The 22,100-nt window shown below is 58.9% G+C and overlaps 1 protein-coding gene across 1 annotated transcript; it reads right to left on the reverse strand.

The window, feature by feature from the left end:
• Window positions 1-922: 922 nt before the first annotated feature.
• On the reverse strand, window positions 923-19,782 carry LOC122365166 (protein sprouty homolog 2-like). The gene is made up of 3 exons (XM_043336144.1): window positions 19,648-19,782; window positions 11,236-11,278; window positions 923-2,550 (listed from the first exon to the last, which is right to left on the reverse strand). Exon 3 carries the CDS (start codon window positions 2,502-2,504, stop codon window positions 1,710-1,712), a length of 795 nt encoding a protein of 264 aa, XP_043192079.1. The 5' UTR covers window positions 2,505-2,550; window positions 11,236-11,278; window positions 19,648-19,782; the 3' UTR covers window positions 923-1,709.
• Between the last annotated feature and the right edge of the window lie 2,318 nt (window positions 19,783-22,100).

The raw sequence follows: 22,100 nt of genomic DNA on the forward strand, positions 1-22,100 counted from the left end.
GACGGAGGCAGCATGTCTACTAAGCCCATGGACGGGAGGAGTATGTCTTAGTACATGGACGGGACGAGGCTCAGGGATTGGATGAAGTATGTCTCAGTCCAAGGACGAATTGGGGCTCTGGGACGGGAGCAGCATGGCTCATGGGATCGGCCTGGAACGTGTTGGGGCTCAGGAACGGGAGCAGCATGTCTCACCCAGGGACAGGACTAGCTTGTCTCAGCCCGGGGACGGGAGGAGCGTGTCCCAGGGACGGGCTGGGGCTTAGGGGCCGTGCCAGGGTCTCTCAGCCTAGGGCCGGGCTGGGGCTCTGGGGCTCTGGGACAGAAACAGCCTGTCTCAACCTAAGGACAGGACTAGCACGTCTCAGCCTAGGGATGGAGGAGCGTGTCTCAGCCCGGGGACGGGATGGGGCTCAGGGGCGGCAGCAGGTCTCTCAGCCCAGGGACGGGATGGGGCCGGCCTGCTCGCCGGGTCCGCCGGTCACCGGACCGGCTGCAGGATAATAGGCCGAAGTTTGACTAACGCTGAAAGGAAGCAGTGGAACCGGTTCTGCCTGGTTCTGCATCCTGGAGTACGACGAGATTTGAATGCTAATTTCAGCAATCTTGTACTTTTTCTTTGCAGGACTTGCAGCTATAACGCAATTATCCGATGGACGGGTCGACAGAGTGCAATGCAACTCTGTGGATCTCATTGACCTGATGAGTACCACAAGGACGGCCGAACGGCTGGCCATACGGCCTCACACTAAATCGGTAAATGGCGGGGAATCGTTGAGCAGGTGCGCCTGCTTGGTAGAGGCAGTTGTTCGCTAAACCGTCAGTTGTATCACGTATTGTTTCAGTTTAACGGTGCAGGTTCTATGCGTCAGCCTCCATTCTGTTCCCAGTCGTTGGCTGCCATTCCCATTCGACACACATTGTCCATTGTTCACTGTAGCTGTATTGATCACGTACAGCCGGTACATTTATACATACATGTACAGTTATACATACACACAACGCACTGCATTTATTTGTAATTAGCAGTACAACCAACAAACAACGTGTGCGGCAGGGGCGCCTGGGCACCGCCAACAGGGACTAGATAATACTGTATAACTCGGTTAAGGAAAACGCATCATCCAATACATGAGAGCGGCCGTGGGCTGCTGGTGATCGGTAGCGGCGACCTGACCTGGGGCGGCGGCTGACACAGACTGTGTCCGGCTGCGGACACACCGCGGCTGTCCGCGGACACGAGCTGAGGCGGACAGAGCAGTGCGGCGACCGGCGCCCAGCGAACGACAGAGGCAGACGAGAGGAATTAGCGGAGCACGGGAACAGGAGCGGGCGGGTCAGCGGGTTTTAACGAAACGTTGACTAGCACCTTGTCACGCGCAGAGAATTCTAGCTATCGCGCGAATAAATACTCCTTAGCAAATCTTGTACATCGCCGGTTTCCGAAGTAAACCCACCATATAAATAAATTATTTCTCTATAGTTGGATGTACAAAATATACAGAACATGCCTGCTGACTATGTAATATCCGATTGCCCCGGGTGCAGCCCACAGCGGTCCACCGCACCGATACCGGTCAACAGCCACCAGCCACGCTCTCGCTCTCTCACACTCGGCTCTCACCCAGTCGCTCACATTCCCTCTCGCCGCGCTGGCGCCGGCGTTCGTCGGCGAATCACAGATGAGCGGCCGCCCGGGCCGTCCGTCGCTCACCGCTGCAGCAGGCTGGTCGCCGGACACGTGCAGCCGGCACCGGTGCGCCGCTGGTAACACTTCTCCAAGAGTTTGACGCCGCCTCGCAGCGGCCAGTAGCACCAGAGACAGGGCAGCACGGCCGACAGCAGTCCCAGGCCGGTCCAGCGCAGGCAGCAGCCCGCGCTGCCGGCGCCGCACGAACACGGCTTATCGGCGTCGCGCGAGCCCGAGTCCGAAGACGAACAGTGATAGCTGAGCGCCTTCACGCAGCACAGACACGACACACAGTCCACGCACGTCTCGGCAGAGAGTACGCACTTTTGGCCGCAGAGCAGGTGCTGCGGCAGAGGGCGCGGCTCGCGGCACGCCTCGCACCGGCAGCGGCCGCACACGGAGCACACAAACGAGTCGCGCAGGCTCGGCTCCGGCTCCTCGGCCGGCGGCGGCGGCGGCTTCAGCGGCACCGGCTGCCGACTCACCGGCTTAGCCGGCGCCGCGCTGCCGTGCCAGCCGCTGTCGCCGCCGGCCTTGCCGTGCGCCGACGCCGGTCGTCGGCCGCGCCCGGCGTCGGTTCGATCCCCGGATGCCGACGGTGTTGTTGAGTAGATGTTGAAGGCGCGCAGCTGGTCGGGTCGCGGACTCTGCAGTGTGACCTCGCGGCGCGCAGGGGGCCGCGGTGGCGGCGGTGGAGGCGGCGGCGGTCGGTGCACGGCCGCCAGCGCGGGCAGGGCGGCCGGGGGCCGACCGGCGGCAGGCGGCCGCCGTGGCACCAGCGCGGGCGGCGCGGCCGGCTGGCCATGATGGGCCATCAAGAGTTACACCCTCATCCAGAGAGAGCCATCGAGCCTCAGAAACCTGAAAGCAGAACCACTTGTCAGACGGGTATGCTCGGAATGTGTCACCGGGCATGGTCACTGACAGAAAACGGCCGCGGTGGTGGCAGCGTCGGCGGCTGCCAGCCGCTCAGACACCACAGCTCGACCGTCGACGGAACACGGTTACTGCACCGGCACAACCAGCAGCGCCCACACGAGCCAGCAGTCCAGGGGAGCGCAGCCACCAGCACAAAACACGCGGTCGGCACATCCCGCCTACACACGTCCGACTGACAGCGGCACAAGGGTTGTGGTGGGTCTACAACGGTGGTGAGTGGACGGAGACGTGTCTGTTGGGGGGGAGGAAGGCAGTGCGAAGACTACCGATTATCAAGCAAGATTCAGGCAAGATGCTCCGCACACGCAACACGCCGACAGACGCACTACACCTCTCCACTCAGACACTCACAGAAGCAGGTGCCACCGGCGGCGCCGGCCGGTGGGTGGGACCAGGTAAATGCAGAGGCCCGGCCCGGCGCGGCGGGTCAAGGTGAGTTAGGCGGCGCCGTGTCCCGTCACTGACGCCTCCGGTGTTGCCACGCCGCGCCGTGAGGCCCTCGGCGCTGCTGCGGCCACTGCGGCGCGCCAGGCACGAGGCACGGCGCAGCGGCGCGCCGCCCAGCCAGCTCTGTTTACATTGGAGGCCAGCGCCGGCGGACGGCACCACGGTCGGAGGCTGCGAGAGGGTGCCGTCGCCCGTCCCTCGCGCCGCCGCGGCACGCAGCGCCCCGGCCGAGCGCGGCGGCGCCGGCATCTGTGAGCGGCGCCCTGCGAGCGACACACCGTCCTCCGGGCGACGCGCACCATCTGGACGTGACATTCCGGGACAGTCCGGAGCCGGGCAGAGACCGGCGCCACGGCCGCGCGGCCGCCCCATAACGCCATGTTAATCAGCAGCGAACAATGAGGCTCCCGAGCGTGCGCCGCTCGGCCCGACGGCGGCCCGCATGCAACGCGCCGAGCCGCGCCGGAGCGGGCCGAGCGGGCGCAGCCGGCGCCGCGTGCCAGCCAGCCGCCGCGCCGACGCCGCCTGCCATCTTTTCAATGAGCCGCCAAGGCCGTCCGTCCGGCCGGGTGAGGGCCGGTGAGGTCGTGCGGGGCTGGGGGCCGGCCGGCCGGCCGACCGACCGGCCCGGCCGGTCCGCTGCCAAACGGCCGGCCGCCGCCGCCGAGCCCTGCCGTCGACCTGCCGCCGCCGAGTCGGACCGGACGCAGCCGTCTGCCGCGACAGCGACTCGGCCCTGTTACTGAGAGATGGTCGGCCACCAGCGGGAGCGGGCCGCGCTCCGCAGAGGCGTCACACCCGGTCACGACGCTTCATTCAGACTCCCGGACTTTCGGAGGCCCATCTCTCTCGTGGTGCCACCGGCAGGCATGCATAAATGCATCGGGATGCATATATGCATCCTGCGGTCAGCCGCCGCGTCGCTCGACGGCGTGGCGCATGCGCAACACGGCGCTGGGTTTTCCAGCAGGCGGCTAGCGAAACGTTGCGAGGGAGCTCTTTTGAAATCTGATATTGTTTTCGGAGTGGAAGCCTCTAACGAGCTACATAGACCGAATGCCGTCCGGGTGCCTTCGTGAGGTCATTGGAACATGCAATGCCGAGCGGGTACCTGGGAAGCTCGGATGTTGGCGGCTAACTAGTCGGCGAGGAACCATGCGACCCACTGCAGTTCTGAAAACAAGCCTCGGTTACGACACACAGGTGGATCTGCCAGACACCTGGGAAAGAAAATATTGAACGGCAAAACGATATCACGCCAGACAGACCACTCCACATTGTCAAATAGTAGCCTGGTGGTAAACGAACAAAGCATGCCTATCACCGCCTGCGAACGGCGTCAATGTTTGTTCCTGCACCTAACTCCTACACCTATATTGAAACAGGTCAATCGATATCAGTGTGTTGCGTAAGCCCATTTCCGTGACATTAATCCATCAATCAACGGCCTTCCCTTTGTCATGATGACAAAGGTCAACAGTGGTGTCAAAGGTCCACTCGGCCGCTTCATCCTGCCTTGTCTAATTCGAGTTAGTCACCGGAGCGTCAGCCGCTGTCGATCTGTCTATCTATCTAGTCCTGCGGTCTGAATTTATCTAAGGCCGACAGCGATAATGGCCACTTCAGTGGCAAGTGACGTCAAACGGGCCACCGGCATCATGAGATGACCGTGTGCGCCGGTCTCTGCCGACGCTGATCAAACAGTCGGTCCGGGTGTGATTCGTAGACTTCAACTTCCGCTGCTGGTGCTTGAATATAAAGAACAAGACCTCTCACTGTGGAACAATTAACCCACGGCGGCATCTGAAACTTCTCGCACCACCCAGCATCTGTGTTGTCTGTCTGCTTATGACAGACGAGCCAAGTTCCGGCTCACTTTTGGAACCAACCATCTGTCTATGATCATTGCAACGCAAATCATGGGATCTCGTGCCGCTGACACAATGCCCGACGCAATCACCGTCGACCACAGACAGACTGAGGTCTGGGTGTCTGGGTTAATGACATTGAGCGCCAGCAGTGTGCTGGCGTAGTTCTTAGTTTTTAGTCCGTAGTTCGTGACACCTCAATATGGTCTGCCACCGATATCAGGACAGACACGGCATGTCCGTGCATAAAAATCGTTTTGCCACGACACGTGCGGTATAAAAAGTGGTTCTCGTCAGCTTATTTGACATTTGCCAACGGAGTGAATGGGGCGACCATCACTGAGTGCAGGCGTTGTGGTTTTCCCACACACGAAATACTGCTGCGTCAAAGTTACGAGAACGGCGCCGGTGACATCAGGCGGACGAGGTGTTGTCCGATGCGCTCGAAAGAGACAACGAATCAAACATAACGGGACGAAAACAATCCCCGGATCACCGCGCACCTTATCAGACTTCAATGTTAAAAGTAATCTGATGGCGCAACTCCACCGGAGCACAGCCAACACTTCAGGGAGAGCACAGCCACACAATCATACTGAGAACATAACAGGCCACTTTAGCCGGTAAAGCTACTGCGCAGAATCCGTGCCAACGCCAACACGGCGGCGATTTATTGACTCTTGGCTGGCAGAGAGCGGCTCTGGAGCCGGCTCCAGTGCGCCATTCGGCCGCTGGTTATTCGGGTCGGCCGGGCGGCGGCGGCCCGGTGCGCGTCCGTTCCGCTCGTCCCGCCCTCGAGGTCACCGCATTCCAGCGCCCATTCATTGCGGCGGCGGCTCACACGGACCGGAAACGGTGCGAGCGCCAACGCTGTCACTGCTTTGTGTGGCACTGGGTTTGGATTTACCAGACACCCAGGCTAGCGAGTTTCCGGAAATGATCGCAGCTATGCGGAGGGTGTTATAATCACGCATGCAGTCGGGTTGGATTTTAACCCGCGCCCTCCACGCCCTGCTGGGGGGGGGGGGGGTGTTTGAACACCCCCCCCTTGTAACTCGGCTCCTGGGCCACGTAGCGATACGCGGAAGGCGGCGTTCGAAAGGGCGTCAAAAATAATGACGAAATCACTTCGGTCGATTTTTTGGTCAGGTCAAAGGTCAGGTCACCAGAGGTCATTGAAGGCAAAATTTCGCCGATTTCCAGGTCGAATGTCGAAAATTTCAAAGAAGCCAATGCATAACTCGGGAACCAATAGAGCTACAGCGCCGCGGAAAAGCGCATTCAATAGCTCTTTTAACGCCCTTTCTGAGTAATACTCTCAGATTTGACCTAACGTCAACGGTTTTGCCTGCAGGGGGCAAAAACTGCAAAAATAGCCGATTTTTTCGAAAACAGTTTTTCTGCAATAACTTTTGACCCAAGCCTTGTACGAGCTTACTTTTACCGGCATCGTATTCCTCTCGTCAAGACGCATCGAATGAACTATGACTTGACCTTGAAAGGTCAACTTGAAAATTTGACCTCAGGTCAAGGTCATGACCTGACCGGAAAGGGTCATGTTGCATATCAGTCGATCCGTATCGTCGAGCTGAACACATCTGAGGCGTTTTCATCGCTCTAGCATGCCTCTATCAAAAGTTATTTGCGAAAAACTGTTAGATACCATTTGTGACCTAAGATGACCTCAGGGCATAAACAAGGGTCACGGACACCATTTTCAAGTTCAGTGTGTCTAAACCACTTGTAATTCGGTGTTTGGGAGTGTTTATAATGTCTTTCATCCAAAAGAGGCGCATTTCAATTTTCTCCCATTGACTTATAATGGGGAGGTCGCAAAATTGACCTGACCTTAGGTCATCGATATCAAAATTCTGTGATATACATTTTGTACAAGCTATTGCTCTTAGCAATCGCTGAAAGTTTCAAAGCGATCGGTCACTCGGTGTAGCTATGACAGACATTGAAAGTTTTTATGAGGTGAGGTCACTTCAAGTGACCTGGTGACCTGACCTTGAATGACCTTGGTCTGAAATTTTCACAACATGTGTAGAATTGATGTATGATAAGGTGTACCAAAAACGGCGGCGCTCCGCGCCGCCGTTTTTGAGATATTTGCGAAAAACCACAAGGGGGGGTGTTCAAACACCCCCCCAGCAGGGCGCGGGTTAAAAGATCGGCCAGAGGGGGAGAGGTGTTCACACGTCTGCAGCGCGGGGTCACGAGGGGTCGCCAGCTCGGCCCAGCCAGCCACATCTCAACATAGCGCCGCTCTGGCGTCTGCGCCGGCGGCGATTCGACATACCGCGTGACTGGCCGACGGCGATCGGCGCCGCAGTGAACAGGTCTCTCACGAGACGGGCATCCCGCCGGCGGCGGCGGTCGCTGCAGAGTCGCGCCCCAACCGCGACCGGCCGGCGGCAGCGCAGCCTCCGATCGGCGCCAGCGCGCGCTGCACCGCGCCGCGGCGAGATGCAGGAGGCAGGCGGTGGGAGTCGGGCAGCGGTCGAGGAATGCCGCCGAGACTGAGCCACTGAGCCGTGGGAAGGCGCCGGCACAGGGGCACAGGTCGTGGGAGCGCACCGCCCCCGGCCAGCCGGTGGCCGGCCGAATGTCGGACATAGCTGCCGCGCCGCGCCCCGGAGAACGGCGCATTCCGCCGCCAGAAATGGACCAGAGGCGAGGGGCGAGATGGCCACATGAGGCCTCTGCTGGATGCTAGCGTCTGTCTGGCGGACATCAACGAATCAGTGTCTTCTGGTGAAGACAGCGAACAACACCCGCTACACGGACGGTCCTCCGTGTCGTACTTCGGACTCGGATAGTAACAGAAAGTCACGACCATTCATTTCACAAGGAACAACGTTTCAGGGTTTTCCAATTCGCGTCACTTGCACGACGACACTGTCCAAAAGATCGTTACACGAAACAGCACCCGAGTCCGATTCCCTGAACGCATGCAATTGACATACACTATTTGAATATTTGAATACATTTGTGTCAATGATATACAACTACTTGCTGTAGCACGGCAATATCCATAAACTACACAGCGCCAGCATCCGGGCCAGACGCTATGGTAAAAGCACTCGATACTTGCAATGTTATGTCCTGATGCATATTGTAACATCTGAATTCCTTTTCTGTCTAGGAGCACAGCGGTCACGAGCCTTGCACCAAATGAATGACCGGTCAGTCCCGTCTGCACGGTGCTGTCACACACTCTCTGGGGCACGGTGCAGACAGTCGGCAGACAGACATATTGACAGCTGACTGATCCTTGCGGCCAAATCCCTCACCGCAGCTGCAGCGACATGACAAAATAAGTGTCTCACCAGATAACAGACCATGCCGGAAGAGTCTCCAGGGAGAAAAACGGCTGCACTGCAAATCGCACCGTACTGCCGAATCCGACAAGAAAACAGCGCTGTTTACAGGAGAGATTCCGGTACGTCGGCAAGGCGCGGCGCGGCGATTGACATGACGTGGTCGAGCGGTGTCGAGCCGGTCTCAGCGGCCGCAGAGGCGCGCGAGCGTCGCCTCGCGGTCGCGACATGGGCGCGAGAACATGTCACGCTCCTGGTGAGCAGTGTCACCATGCAGCGACAGACATCGCCGCGAGAAACCGGCGGGGTACAGCCTGTCGCCCATGCTAATGTTGCGTGTTAGACATTCTCCACTATCACCGACGCGAGTTGTTCTTTTCCGAGAGATCTCCAACCAACACGAGACCTCGGCGAGACGAGCCCGAGTCCAGACGCGGTGCCCATCTCCTAGCCTGGCCGGTGCAGGGCGACCCCGCGTGGCCCCGACAGCGTGCTGGACGGGTCTGGCGAGGGGCGGGCCCCCTCGCGAGCCCCCCAGCGCGTGGTATCTGTGCCGTCCGGCGCGCCTGGCGCCGACAGAGCGGCTGGCTCGCTATCCGATGTCGGCCTCCTTCCGGAGCGCTGGCTGGCCGCGAGGACAGGCGTGTGGGTCCGGACGCCAGGCGGGACGGACGGCCGAGGCGACGCCAGGGTCGAGAAGAGGGCGGGAGGCGGGATGGCGGGGTGACAGAAAACACAGCAGCCGGCTCTGGTGCATAGGCATGCATTCGGACCCTGCTTAGAGAAGTTCAGGAAGCGAACAGAGGAAACGCACCGGTGATAAGCGCACATCATAGGTAGAACCTTGTCCTCTTAGATCATACAAGTAGAGAATGATGAGCCATCCAGCCTGGCGCATCAGCCGCGCCGACTCGCCGCTCTCGGCGGCTCCATCCGGTGCCGCCTGTCGCCGGGCCGGGCCGGGCCGACGTGAAGCCGGCCTTATAAACAGGCCGACGGGCGGGCCGGACCGGCCGGCGGGCCCCGTCTGTTTATTTGGGTTGGCCACCGGGGCGGCTGGGCCGTGTCAGCCGCCGCCGGCCGCCACATGGCCGACGCTGGGCGCGCACCGCCAGCCGGCCGCCGCCCAGAGCTCGGCGGAGTCCGGCCGTGCCGACAGCGATAGTCGGGCTCCATCGCCTCGCCAGCATTGCTCTCTAGTCTCTCCACCGTACCCGCTTTCGTCCCATCGCTCCTCGCTCTCCGTCCGGTCGCCGAGCACCCTCCCTCGACCATCGCCGCCGTCCCCGCCCGCCGTCGCCTCTCCCTCGTGCGGCGCCGCGCCCCATCTGGCCGCGCGGAGAGAGGGGAGGGCCGGAGAGAGGGCGAGGGCGGCGGGGAGAGCGGGCCGCCTTCAGCTCGTTTCCGGTGCCGCCGGCGGAGAGTGTCTGGGCGGGGAGGAGGGGAGGGGTCGGCCGGCGCGCGGCTCAGGCACCGGATGCTGTGGAGAATGGAGGCCCGAACGAGCGGCCGCGCCGCGCCGGACCGGCCGCAGATGTAACGACCCGTACGGTGGGCACACGCGCTTCTCAGAAACCGGGAGCTAATGGACCGCGAACAGGTCCAGTGGCAAGTGGAGACGGTGGGTCTTAGGGAGCAATCAGTGCTAATTATCAAGGCAATCAGGCACGCAGGCATAAGTATGCCTCGGGTGTCCAATTATACACGAAAGGCGATAACTCTTATCATTTCATTTCAATCTACTTCCTTATTATTTCTCGGTAAAAATGAAATATCGATGGAAATGTTTCGATACTCAGATGGTGAATGAGAGGTAGTTTGTGTCGGTCGAGTTAACTAACTCTACAATCTGAGTAATTAGAGCCGCACAAATGACACCCGATGGTTTCGATGACTGACGGTTAGCAGAAATAACGACGTCCTTCGCCGGGGCGACGAAGGACGCTTATCAACAACCACCGACACGGCATCTTAAGCCGAGGTTAGCGGGCGCTCATTATCAGAGATGATAAATTCAGCTTATGGCAACGAGCGGGCAGCCAGCCGTCAGATCGGTGGGTGGCCGCAGCAGTCAGCGCGTCGGTCTCCGTGCTGGGCACGGGAGCCGCCGCGGCGCGGACGGACACCCTCCCGGCCCGCCAGGCGCGGACGGACACCCCCCGGCGGATGGAAGTCGCCACGCCGCCGGCGGTCACTTGTATACATTACACGGTATACACTGGACTGCACGCTGTGTACGACCATCGCCGACATGCCACGGAGGAATGCACAGCCGGACATGTCGGGTAGAGCGTGCTACGTGTGTCCCGCACGCCACAGAAATGTACACCACCGGAGCATCACACAGACGAGCGCATCGAGACGTGCCTACTCGGAGAATGCACAGTCGAAGAATGCCTACACAGACATACCACGAAGGGATACACGCTAAACAAGTCTCAGAAGGGTACAGACACGAACACGCCAGCCCTTTGATCATTTCTACGGCATCACTGTCCCGATCCTTGGAAACACAGCCTACCGCCCATATCCACTGTTCCAGTCCTTGGAAACACAGCCAACCACCCATATCGTCTGTGCGACAGGACACCTTTGCTGCTTGTCCATCTGCGTACTTTGAGTTGGACTACCATGTAGTCGACTCGACTAACGAGACACGGCGACTCGGTAGTGCAGCCAACAGACCACTTTGCCAGCAGCAATTGGTTATTGGCAGGAGTCGAACATACACATGTTCGGGTGATCCAATCTATTGTTTTGGCCTCACAAATATGTTAGGATCGTGAAAGATAAACAGGCACAAAAACTTCAAAGGCATCCGTGTCAATCACTTTGGATAGCTGAAGCAGGAAACAGTCCGATTCACACGAGCTCCAAAGGTTGTTTCCAAGGACGCGAGTTAATGCGATCTTGCAGATCTCGGGAAATAACGTGGCATCTCTCACTGTTCACACGGCCGCTAAACCCACCTGTTTAATGAAGCTTGTAGCTCATTATTCCTCATCCACAGCCCTGAAACAAAACAGAACAGCCGTTACCTTTTGCACACTGGCACCGAGTGAAAGGCGTTCGAGAACCAACTGGAAGTTTCACTGGCCCCCCAATCTACGTCAGAGGCGGGGTACACAGAACCAAGCAGCGTGGCAACTACCCCGAACAGCAGGACCGCTGCACGGCTTCTATTTATTCTCCTTATGGCTCAAGGAAACACATCATTCAAATCAAGGCCGTTTGGCCACATAACAAGGGTTAGGACCTGCATTGGCAAAAATCCCACACAGTTGACCAGGCCGGTGAGGGACCAGGAGGGGGGGGGGGGGGGGGCGGAAAATCCGGTAACACCACTCGCACCATTGAAACTCAGCTCGGTGAGGTGGTGGAGCCTGGGCTCGAGCCGAGACGGCCGGCCCACGGCAGTGACGATATCCATTCGACACCAGCCGGTGGTGGCAGCAGCGGCGCCGACAGGGACGTGAACAGGAAGAGCGCAAGAGGATGGGCTCAGAACGGGAGCTGGCGGGCGTGTGAACAGTTTGGTGCCACAAGGAAGCACAGTACGGCATGGTACTTAACAAGCGCCGCAAAAATATAGCAAGATGGACAGCAATTGTACCCGTGTTCCTCAGAAATTTTAACTCAATGTGCATTGAGCAATAAGCTGCAAATAATCAGTAAAATTGTGTGTTATTAGTAATACATCACAATTCTAAAAATCGTTGAAAATTGTTCATATTGTGAGTTTCTCTAAAAAAATATCCCACTTCTACCAAGTAAAATCTCCCGGGCCGGGTCATGCTACACCGCCCCTCCACCGCAGAGCCACCGAGCACGCCTCTGGGACGGTCTCGGACCCGGAGCCGTGCCGGGCCGTCGTCAGCGCTCGGGCCGTGCTCTGCCGAGGTGGCAGACCGGGCCGGACGTGCCTTCCAATGCCGACTGAGCAGCAGCTGACCGGACCGTAACTGCCGACAGTGCTGGTGACCGGCCGTGGAGGGGTGGACCCGGACCCACCCGAGGCTCGACGGGCGTACCGACACCGTCCGTCACGCCACTCCCAATGTGAGCTAGCTCGAGAACTACGCCAGCCATGAAAAACAGCCATCGTTCAGCACAAACATGAGCCCTAGTCTAAACTCTGATGACGTGCTGCCAGCTGGCTGCCATTAGGGCAATATTTGATGACGAGCTGACCACACATTTACGCAGTCCACGCACTTCAAACTCCTACCTAAGAACTGACCATCATCTCCGTCATCATCTCATGCACGCCCTGCCAGGCAGTTCGGGTGGCCGGGAGGCAGCAGCGGCCCACAGTAGCCGCAGTCATCGCCAGGTGGTGAGCAGCGGGCACGGCCTTGTCGCCCCGAGCTACCCCGGTGAGGCGCCCACGCGGCGCGGCACCCGCCGTCTCCAAGGCCGACCGGCCGCGGCCGAGCCGCACGTGCGTGCCTACTGAGCGAGGCCGGGGCGGGCCGGGCGACTGGACTGACCCGTCACTGCCACCTGACGCAGCCGGGTCACCCTTCACCACCACACCGACGGCCGCGCACACCCAACTAAGGTCAGACAGACAGACAGACCGGAATACGTAATTTACCTGTTGCATATCGTGCCGCCATCCAAATTGACAGCCACGAAATGGCCTTGCTCAAGAGCTTTGAAACAGGTATGCGATTCGTGAGGCCGTAGTTCAAACTGAGATTGGGTGGGTTAGAGATGAGTTGATTATCGCAGACCAGCTGGTTATGATAGCTCACAGTTGCATCAGCAGAGGTTCGCCCGCGCAGCCAGGCGCCCTCAGACCAGATGGACGAAGCCCGGGCCGCACAGAGGACTGCCAGATAGCGACCTGATAAAGTTGCCAGATCAGAACATCTGACCGGAAGTTACCAGCTGGCACGACACGTTCCATCCCACAAACATGATAAGAAGTACCGCTACATAAACAGCTGAAACGGCGCACGGAGAGCCAGTGAAAGCCTGGGCCATCTCCGGTGGGTCGATCTAGGGCTGCTGACCACGCGATGACCCTCTGTTGACCTCTGACCCGCGGCTCACCCCGCGGCGGAAGGTGACGTAGGCTTGGCTCGGCTCGGCCGGCCGGCCGGGCAGCCCAGCGATGTGGGGCGCTCCGGCCAGCGGCGGTCACTCCGCGGGGCCCCCGCCGGCGCTCCGTCAGTCTGTGTATCGCAGAGCCGTGTCCACCCCGCGCTGCAGGCCGCCCAGCCGGACCGCCGCTGTCGTGTCTGTATATTTGCACAGCTCCCGACATCCGGCGTCTCGTATATTCGCCCGCTCCGAGCTAGAATGACGTCGGAGTTCGGCCGACCCCGAGGGCAGAGGCCGTGCCTCCCTGAACCCCGATCAACCCGGGCAGTCCGGAGACCGCCGGGTATGAATCGCATACCACCTCGAGTGTAAATCATGGATGGATGTGCTTATCGCCGCGCGGTCTCTGCTCATTAGTTAGCGTGTTGATTGTGGCCGCGATTGCAGTTCACAACTCATTAACAACATTGTCGTCTGGGGGCCGTGCGGTCGGCGTGGTGCCCGAGTGTTTAGACAAGTGACAGGGCGCGGCCAAACACGACCACTCGCAGCGGCCGATAATTGTGCATCGGGGCGATCGGACACGACGTGTGGCCATAAATCTCGCCGATAGCGACCGGCAGTGGCGAGCGGCGCTGCGGATAACACAGCTGCCACCTCGTGTTTTGCCCCTAATCGCCGCTTTTATCGCAAACGGTGGGCGCCCGAGAGAGCGACGGACGGTGGACGGTTGGCGACGGGCGGCGAGCGGCGAGCGGAGAGCGAGGGCTCGGGGAGCGAGGGCTACGAGCCCGGCGAGCGCTGAGCGAGGGCTACGGGCCCGGCGGGCGCCGAGCGAGGGGCTGCTCAGGCGGATGTTGGTCCCGGTGCCGGCGACTCGGATTACGCTGCGCCGAGAGGGAGCCGAGGGAGGGAGGGCGGACCGGGGTGCACTTCCTGGCGGGACGGCCGCAGGAAACGGTGACCGACGGCGGCGCGTCGTCAGGTGGCCTGTGGGAGCCGACCGAACCGAACCGGACGGGACGGCCGGCCGGCCTCACAATCAGCCCCGCCGGAAACAATCACAGGATGTGGGGAGGGGCGGGCAGGGGAGGGGCGGGGCGGCCGCCAGCCGGACGGCGGCCGCGGCCCGCGCCAAAAAAAGTCATCAAAGGCTGGCTGACCCCGCCGACGTCCGCTATCCTCATTAGGAGGAGCGTCCGACACTCGCCCAACTGGGGAGGGGGTCATGACAAATCGCCTCAACCGCAAAGGGCGCGTGGGAACGGCCTCTGTAGCTGGGGGGAGGGGTACATCTACATACCACCAAAGGTTGAGATCGCGGAGGGGCCTCCTCAGGCTCAAGCTGTCTCTGTCGGGCCCAAGTATAGTGAAGCCAAATTGACAATATGCATGGCGACACCACAACCTGTGATAGAACCCTGTGTCCTGTCCTGAGTGGCGCCAGGCGCGCGTCCCCGGACACCGACAAGACGTGGCCCCGTCGCCGGCCCCTGGCGCGTCGTCACTGCCACAGCCACTCGCACATGCCAACATGACAGGTTATCGCCAGGGGCCGGCGCTCGAGCGGTGTCCGCGCCCGCCGCTGTATATGTAATGGCCGCGCGGCGGGCCCACGTGACTACTGCAGTCGTGTCGGCCGCGCCGCACCGACACCATCTTGATAGCGTGTCCGCTCTTCGGCGAAGTGTCCTCTCTCTGGGGCCACATTATCGGGCCAGTGAAATGTTATTACCATTTCGAGTGGCTGCCGGTGTCGGTTTCCGGCGGGGCTCGGCTCGCCACAGACCGCCGCACCGCTCAGCTCAGAGCCTTTCAATGTCCGCGCTCCGGCGCCGCGCGACGACCCGTTTCTCTCACCTCCTGACGTCGTGGTGTGGCATGCCCTCAGGCACAGCCTCTCTTTAGAACGTTCCGGAGTCGCCGTGACCTCGCTCCGGACAGGTGAGCGGTATTTGGGTCGCACGCGGACACGCCGCTAAATGCGCATCAATGAAGTCCGTGTTGAGTGTCCGATGCAGAACAAACATTGCATGTCGAGCGGCCGGCCATCCAGTTGGCAAACACCGAGCTGTGGCTTTAACACCAGCGATACTGATAGCCCGACCACATCACACGACCGCTACTTGGGATTCCGGATCCAGCAGCACTGTTTCCACAATCACCGCTGTCCGCTACAACTCCACAAATGTCAAGGCCTCGCGCCCCAGTCTGGGCCAGGCCGTCGGCCGTGCCACAAATCGTCGAACAGAGCACCAAATCCATGAGGACACCGCGCCTCTGTTGCTAGGGCATCTAAACAACTTTAACCCGGATGCGGGCGGTGCGGAGGTCGTCGGACAGATAAGCTGCAGCCTGCAGAGCCATCGCCTACTGATGAGGAGGCCGCGCGCCGAGCGATACCCGGTCGGCATCCGCTCCCCGATCACGATCGGGGGACGAACGGACGGTCAGTCGGCCTTGGTGGAGTCCACTCGGTCGCAGGCCTGACCCAAACTAGCCATCGGGTCATGTGCTCACAAATTAGCCACTTATCGATTCGACTATCGGCTGCACAATGGATGGGTACGATACAGAACGGAACCATTATTCGATAGGTCATTGCCAAAGAGATTGGGAGATGTGTGCATTAAAATCAACAGAATGCGTAAAAAAGGGATATATACATACAGCAGCAGACATGTTTTACTGAATGAAAGCACGGGAGGAATAAAAACCCGAATCGTATGCACAGTGCACACGGTATTGTCATCATTGTGGTATATTACATAATCCAAAGCAGAAAATTATTATGGAAATACCAGTCTGCTGAATATCTCAGTAACTCCCGCTGAGTACTTTTTAGACGATCGATACCGGACACAATCGAACAGTCTCGGTCGCTGACACTTCCTTCTCCGACAGTCATTGCTCTGTCTCCAGAAAACCTCTCACGGCCCGACCCGGCCTACTAATCTGCGGCGGCGGCCGCCGAGTTTCCCTGCCTTTCCGGCGGCCACAAAAGATTTCCTGTCGTTTCTCCGTTGGCGCGGCAGTTTCCTGGCTCGTTTCTCCGCCGAGTGCGGGCGGCGCCGGCGGAAGCTGGTCGGTCGCTCGGCCGGAGGTGCGCCGACCGAAGGTCGTCGAGCCGCCCGGCGCTCCCACGCCGCCGCCGCCGCCGATCCATGAATGGGGCCGGCTGGCCGCGCGCTGCCGGAACAGTTACCCACGGCGGTGGCACAGTGACGGCGGACGCGGCGCACTCTGCGCCAGGTTCACCGCCGTCAGCAGCGACTCACAGCTGGTGGGTTGTGCCAGCCTTCAGTCCTATAGCCGGCACGCCAGGACCGAGCGAGCGGGCGGCGGTCGAGCGGCCACCTTATACGGCCGGCTGCAACCGGCGCGGTGGCGCTCGGCGCAGCGCGATAAAAACCAAGGCTGTGTGTATTGTTCGCGCGCGAGCTGCTGCGCCGGCTGGACAGGCAGGACCGAGTGGCCCGACCGGCCCGTGCCGCCACACCAGGCACCTGGCTTGAAATCCACCGAGAGTTATGAATGTAGCCTGTAGGCGGGTGATCGGTAGGAGAGGATCCTAACATGTCACCCGCCTGACGTGAGCATGAGCTCCATCAATGGCGACACCGTAACGATGGACTGCTACTGGTGTGCCCTATTCTCCTGGACACTGACGGGAAACCACCAATCCATCAAATGACACAAAAACAACGGGCTAACACCGGCGGCGGGAATCGACGCTTCAACCGAGCGGGCGCCATGAATGATCGATAGTCAAGGCTGGAACAAGGACAAACACACACCGGGCCGGGCCGAGCCGGAGCCAAGGTCGGGCCTGTGCCAACCACCGACTCCTCGCCGCTGGTCGACAGGCAAAAACGCCGTCGCCGGGCCATGGCGGTCCAGTTCCGCGGAGGAATTACCTCCAATGGATGCGGGAAGACGATGTCGCGATACGTGTTCAGACGTCAATCCGTCTCCTCAGCCAGTGCCGAGCCCTAGAAGCATGACGAGGGCATAATGTTTCACTGCAACTATGGATGAATGAAGTGATTTCCAATAAAACCGAGCAGCCACGAAAAAAGCAACAGAACAACACCGCTGCACCTCTTGTACAAAGCGATGAGTTGCATCACAGAGCAGATCGACATAAAAAATTGTGTTCCACCTCATCCATTTTCAGTGAAGTGCCCTGCTGAGCCGGGCGTAAGCAGTTCGGTGAGGATCATACGACACACGACACCGGTCTCGGTGAGGTAAGTTCAGGTGAGCAAGGTGCGGTGAGCGAGGTGAGGTAAGCTCTCGGTCGTACGGGAGCGGCCGACACGCCCCGGCCCGTGTCTGTCGGTGCTGCGGTCACCACAATCTGGTCAGAGCCATTAGTCAAAGCCGAGACAGGGCGACCACCCATCTGAGCCGGCCGGTCTGTCAGCGCCGTGGCGCAGGAGACTGCAGGCCGCCCTGGACAAACATACACAAACGCTCGGCGGCTGCCCAGCGTGATACACGGCACGAAAATACAGCGCCGTGATGCAATGACCCGGCCGAAAGGAGGCTCAAAACCGTGCTCAAGATAAATGAGTTCGTCACACTTTGGAAACGCCCGGTGACTAACTCATAGGAACAAAAGTAATTCTGAAACCGACAGAACAGTGATCTTCTGTCATATGTCTATAAAACCAGCAATGTCAATCATTCTCGCAGCAAACGGGCATTAAATGTTTCTCTTCGTAGCAGCCTTGTCCATTGTAGCGTTGTCCCGGCAGCGACAGCTGTGGCATGCGGTTCCCACTTTGTTCGCGGTTCCCACTCTGTTCGTGGTTCCCGCTCTGTTCGTGGTTCCCACTCCGTGCCCGGAAGCCGACACGCTCTCTCGCCTGACAGTATTCCAAGAACGGACAGCCAGCAGCCAGCAGCGCGACTCGAACAGGCAGCCGAGCAGGTCTGTTTACATTCTAGTTAGGCGAATTGGGCCAGATCACTGGCTGGCGTGATTAGAACCACACGCTTCGGCTTCACATGACCATAGAAAGAGCCGAGCACGCTAGAGCCAGATACTCAAAGCCAGACGACTGTGACTGGAATGAGTTTCATCAGCAACGTGTCTAGCCGTGAGCGTGCACTGGGCCAAAAAATAACTTGTATCCGCTAACTTACAGTGCCCAACATTGTTATTCCGTGTCACAGCAGCATGTATAAAATCGATAGACATTACATTTGCCATCTTGCCTTTTAATTGAAAACATCAGCTAAAACTTGCGGAACGTTCTCTCACGTTCTCTCTGCGAATGTCAGGGACACTTTGGAGCGACAGCATGGATAAATGTCGGAATCGCGTGCTTGAAAGAAACACAAATATAGCATCGCTTTTTGAAAAGAGTGATAGTTCGATAGTTGAAAGTTTGATAGTTAATAGTGATAGACTGAAACGATAGTTTATTGGAAACTGACATTTTTTAAGGAGATATCGAAGTAGAGATAGCGTGATGACACCACTGCTGGTAAATTCACTGAGACGTCGGTCCGTCGACAGGTCGCCATAGCAAAGTTTTTGTCAGCAAACTTATAAGTTTAGGCAATTCATATTGAAACACATTATACAGCTACGCCAAGAGCGATTTCGGAGGTGTAAATAAGAGCATAAGTCGGTACAATTAAAAACAAAATATAATATATCGACAGCTGGCTCCGTCCTTCCGGACAAAATATCTCGAATCATCCCAAATGTCCGAGTAGGTATCTACTGGGTGTGGCTCGTCTCAGTCTCGCTATCAGCTGCGCCCCGTCGCCGTGTCGAGGCGGCGGTGGTGGCGGCGCCGCCATGACGGCATGTGGGTCGCGCAGGTGCCGCGGGCAGCGGCGGCGGAGGCTGCGCCGACCGGCCGTCTCATCTCCAACGCAGCAAACATGGCTGCCGCGCCGCCGCCCGTCCGTCCGTCCGTCCGTCCGCCCGGCCGGACGGCGCACACCGACGCTCTGTCGCCAGTCGCCCGTCTCCGCGGCCCGGTGGCTGCGCCCCGACCGGCCACAAAAAGCGGCCGCCAGTCGCCAGATGCAGGCGGGCCGACCGGCGACGGGCCGCGAGCGGCAGCCCCACAGCTGCGTCACATCTGACCCATATCGACGCCCCCGACAGGTCAATGAATGAGCCAACTCACACAGGAGCGCTGAGGGGAGTACAGGGCTGGGTTCCGGCAGAATCAGCGACGGCAGAGCGTCGGAGACGACGCGCCGCCACCGATCAATACGGATGCACCGGACGGTGAAAGTACTGCGGGCATAACCGCTAATTCGGCCTTGCAGATCACAAACCATTCATTCCAGCAGTCACAACTCACCTTATCGAAGTAGCTCCTCAATGGCAACAGGTGTGTAGCCAATATCCAAGGCAGCACAAATCGCAATTCAACGCAAGCAGCAACGTAGCGGCGACAACGCCCCGACCCTCACCACACGGCGGCTCCGATGCGACTGAATGGGGCGCCGCACGTGTGCCCGTTTCCGAGACGGCCGGCCGTGAGGCTCCGCCCCCGTCGCTATGGCAACCATCGGCCGAGCGCGGTGCTGCCGCCGCCGCCGCCGCGCGGCCAGCGAAATCGCTCCATTCATTCATTCGGTATGAATGAAATTGTATGACTTGGGCCGGAAACGGGCGGCTTGGTTAAAAACCGGCCGTCACGGACTGAATTTAAACAAACGAGGGAAAAGGGAGTCTGTTGAGCGGCCACCGGGCGCAGTATGTGGCGGCACAAACAGCAGTCGTGCTGTCGCGGCGGCCCGGGCCGGCGCCGTGCCTCGTTCGCACCTGGCCCCCACGGACAGGCGAAGGGGTCGGTCCGGGGGGGGGGGGGCGTGTCGGAGGAGGCGGCAGGTCGGGTATTGTGGCGCCCATTAGTGGCCGTTTGAGCGGGCCGGCAGGCGGGGAGCCGACAGCGCAGTGGCCGCGCCGCACCATCCGATCAATACGGACAGACAGCGGCGGACGCCGGACGGGGAGCCGGCCACCGGCCATGGACTCACGGATTCCAGCAGCCCGACAGCGTCCCTTACGGAGCTTATGGACTCACCAACTCAGCAGCCCTTACTCGATGGACGTATGACTATGGGCTCAAAGCCCTAAATTTATCCAATTGGCTCACGAAATCAAAATGACGTCAATGAGAACGCGAGCCCCCTTTGGACTCACGGACCTGACGCAGCCGCATACAAGACTGTAAAATTAGGTACATAGGATTGACGGGTCTGATCCAGCCACCTACATAGGACTCACGGACCACCTAACCCCAGCCACCTATGACCTACATAGGACTGACCAACCATACCCAGCTACTTACATTAGGCTCATAGGCGGCGGAACGGGGAGGGCAACGGGGCACCGTGCCCCCTTTGATTTGGGCATTCTAGCATTAGCCAAAGTATACCGTTGCCTGTAGGTTCTGACTGGGGTTTAGGCATAATCAACACACTATTGAACTCAATGAGCCTTTCCTTTTATAAGCCAAATATGCTTTTATAGGTCAATGCAACACACCCTTCTAAAGCCTGCAACTGTTCAATACAAATAAATGTCAAATTTTAACCGTTGCCTGCTATGCATGCTTAAAAGAGTGTGTACACTTATGGCCTATCTTGTGTACGGCAATCGGCTAATAAGTATGATGTGATTGGGTCAAAACCATAGTGGACGACATATGAAGTGTTTCCTAAGAGCTAACTTTCTTCTCCCGGTCTATGTGCGCACTATGACTCAACTGCTAGCGCTGCACTTCCGGACATGATATAACTTCAATCAGATCTGATAAAAGCCTTGTCAATCCGTTTGCCCGAACGGTTTTCAAGCGCGGCGCCTTCTGAAGATCAATATCTAACGGCAAATCCCGGCCGTCACGCCTTGTTGCTCCACGCTTTCACGTGTAAGATCAGTCAATGTGTTCGTGTATTTCCTTTTTAAGCACATGACCAATATCGGTAGGTAAAAGTCTCGGAAAATACATCGCAAAACATTTCTTATCTTAGCTCTCTTCAGGAAGACTTTCAGCTTATCGTATTTTTGCCAAGTTCTGTGTAGTCGAGTGTATTGGGTGCTTCTCCTGCGACCGTTCCAACCACACTGCCAACCCTCTCGCACGACCCGGCGCCGCTACCACCGCGACTCGGCGCCCCCGTCGCCACACATGTAACAGGACACCCCCCTTGGACACATTTGTCAGTGTCGGCTAGACGGCGTCCCCCAGGCGCGTCTGGGCCACGCAGCGTCTCAGCCGGTCACCCAGAGCTACACATAACTATAAACTACACGTCCCCCTGATCTTTAAGATCACATCTCAATGCATACACACAATATGACACAATGCACTAGGACACTAGGACACCTACATCAGACACTTGAGACACAAAATGCGACACAATCAACGCGAAAGACAAAATACATTACAGCAGTTAGCCGATATTATTCGGTACTACTACCCCGAAGCGTTCTGGCGGAGCCCCCACTCTCGCGCTACGTCGCGGTTCAGTACTGTTCTGAGCCGGTGGCTCATCAGAGGTCGGCCGCGGCAGCTCCACCTCTACAGAGGGATCAGTCTCGCGGTCGCCGACTGCCGATGAATGCTCTGACGCACCGAGCGACAAAGCCGGCTCACTGTCGTCCTCGATCGGGGGATCGGCCGCCGTCGGCTGCCCCGTGTGCCGGTGGCGCACGCACCTAACGTGCCACGGAGCACCGTCAACTTCGATAAGCTGGTCGGTCACGATGCGTGTGACGGTGCCAGGCCGGGAAACGTCAGTACAG

This window comes from Amphibalanus amphitrite, unplaced genomic scaffold (assembly GCF_019059575.1).
Source record: "Amphibalanus amphitrite isolate SeventyFive unplaced genomic scaffold, NRLGWU_Aamphi_draft 000720F_arrow, whole genome shotgun sequence".
Lineage (NCBI taxonomy): Eukaryota > Metazoa > Arthropoda > Thecostraca > Balanomorpha > Balanidae > Amphibalanus > Amphibalanus amphitrite.

Bases quoted from the DNA above. Each gene is read 5' to 3' on its own strand.
- LOC122365166 (XM_043336144.1), bottom strand. From the start codon at position 2,504: ATGGCCCATCATGGCCAGCCGGCCGCGCCGCCCGCGCTGGTGCCACGG.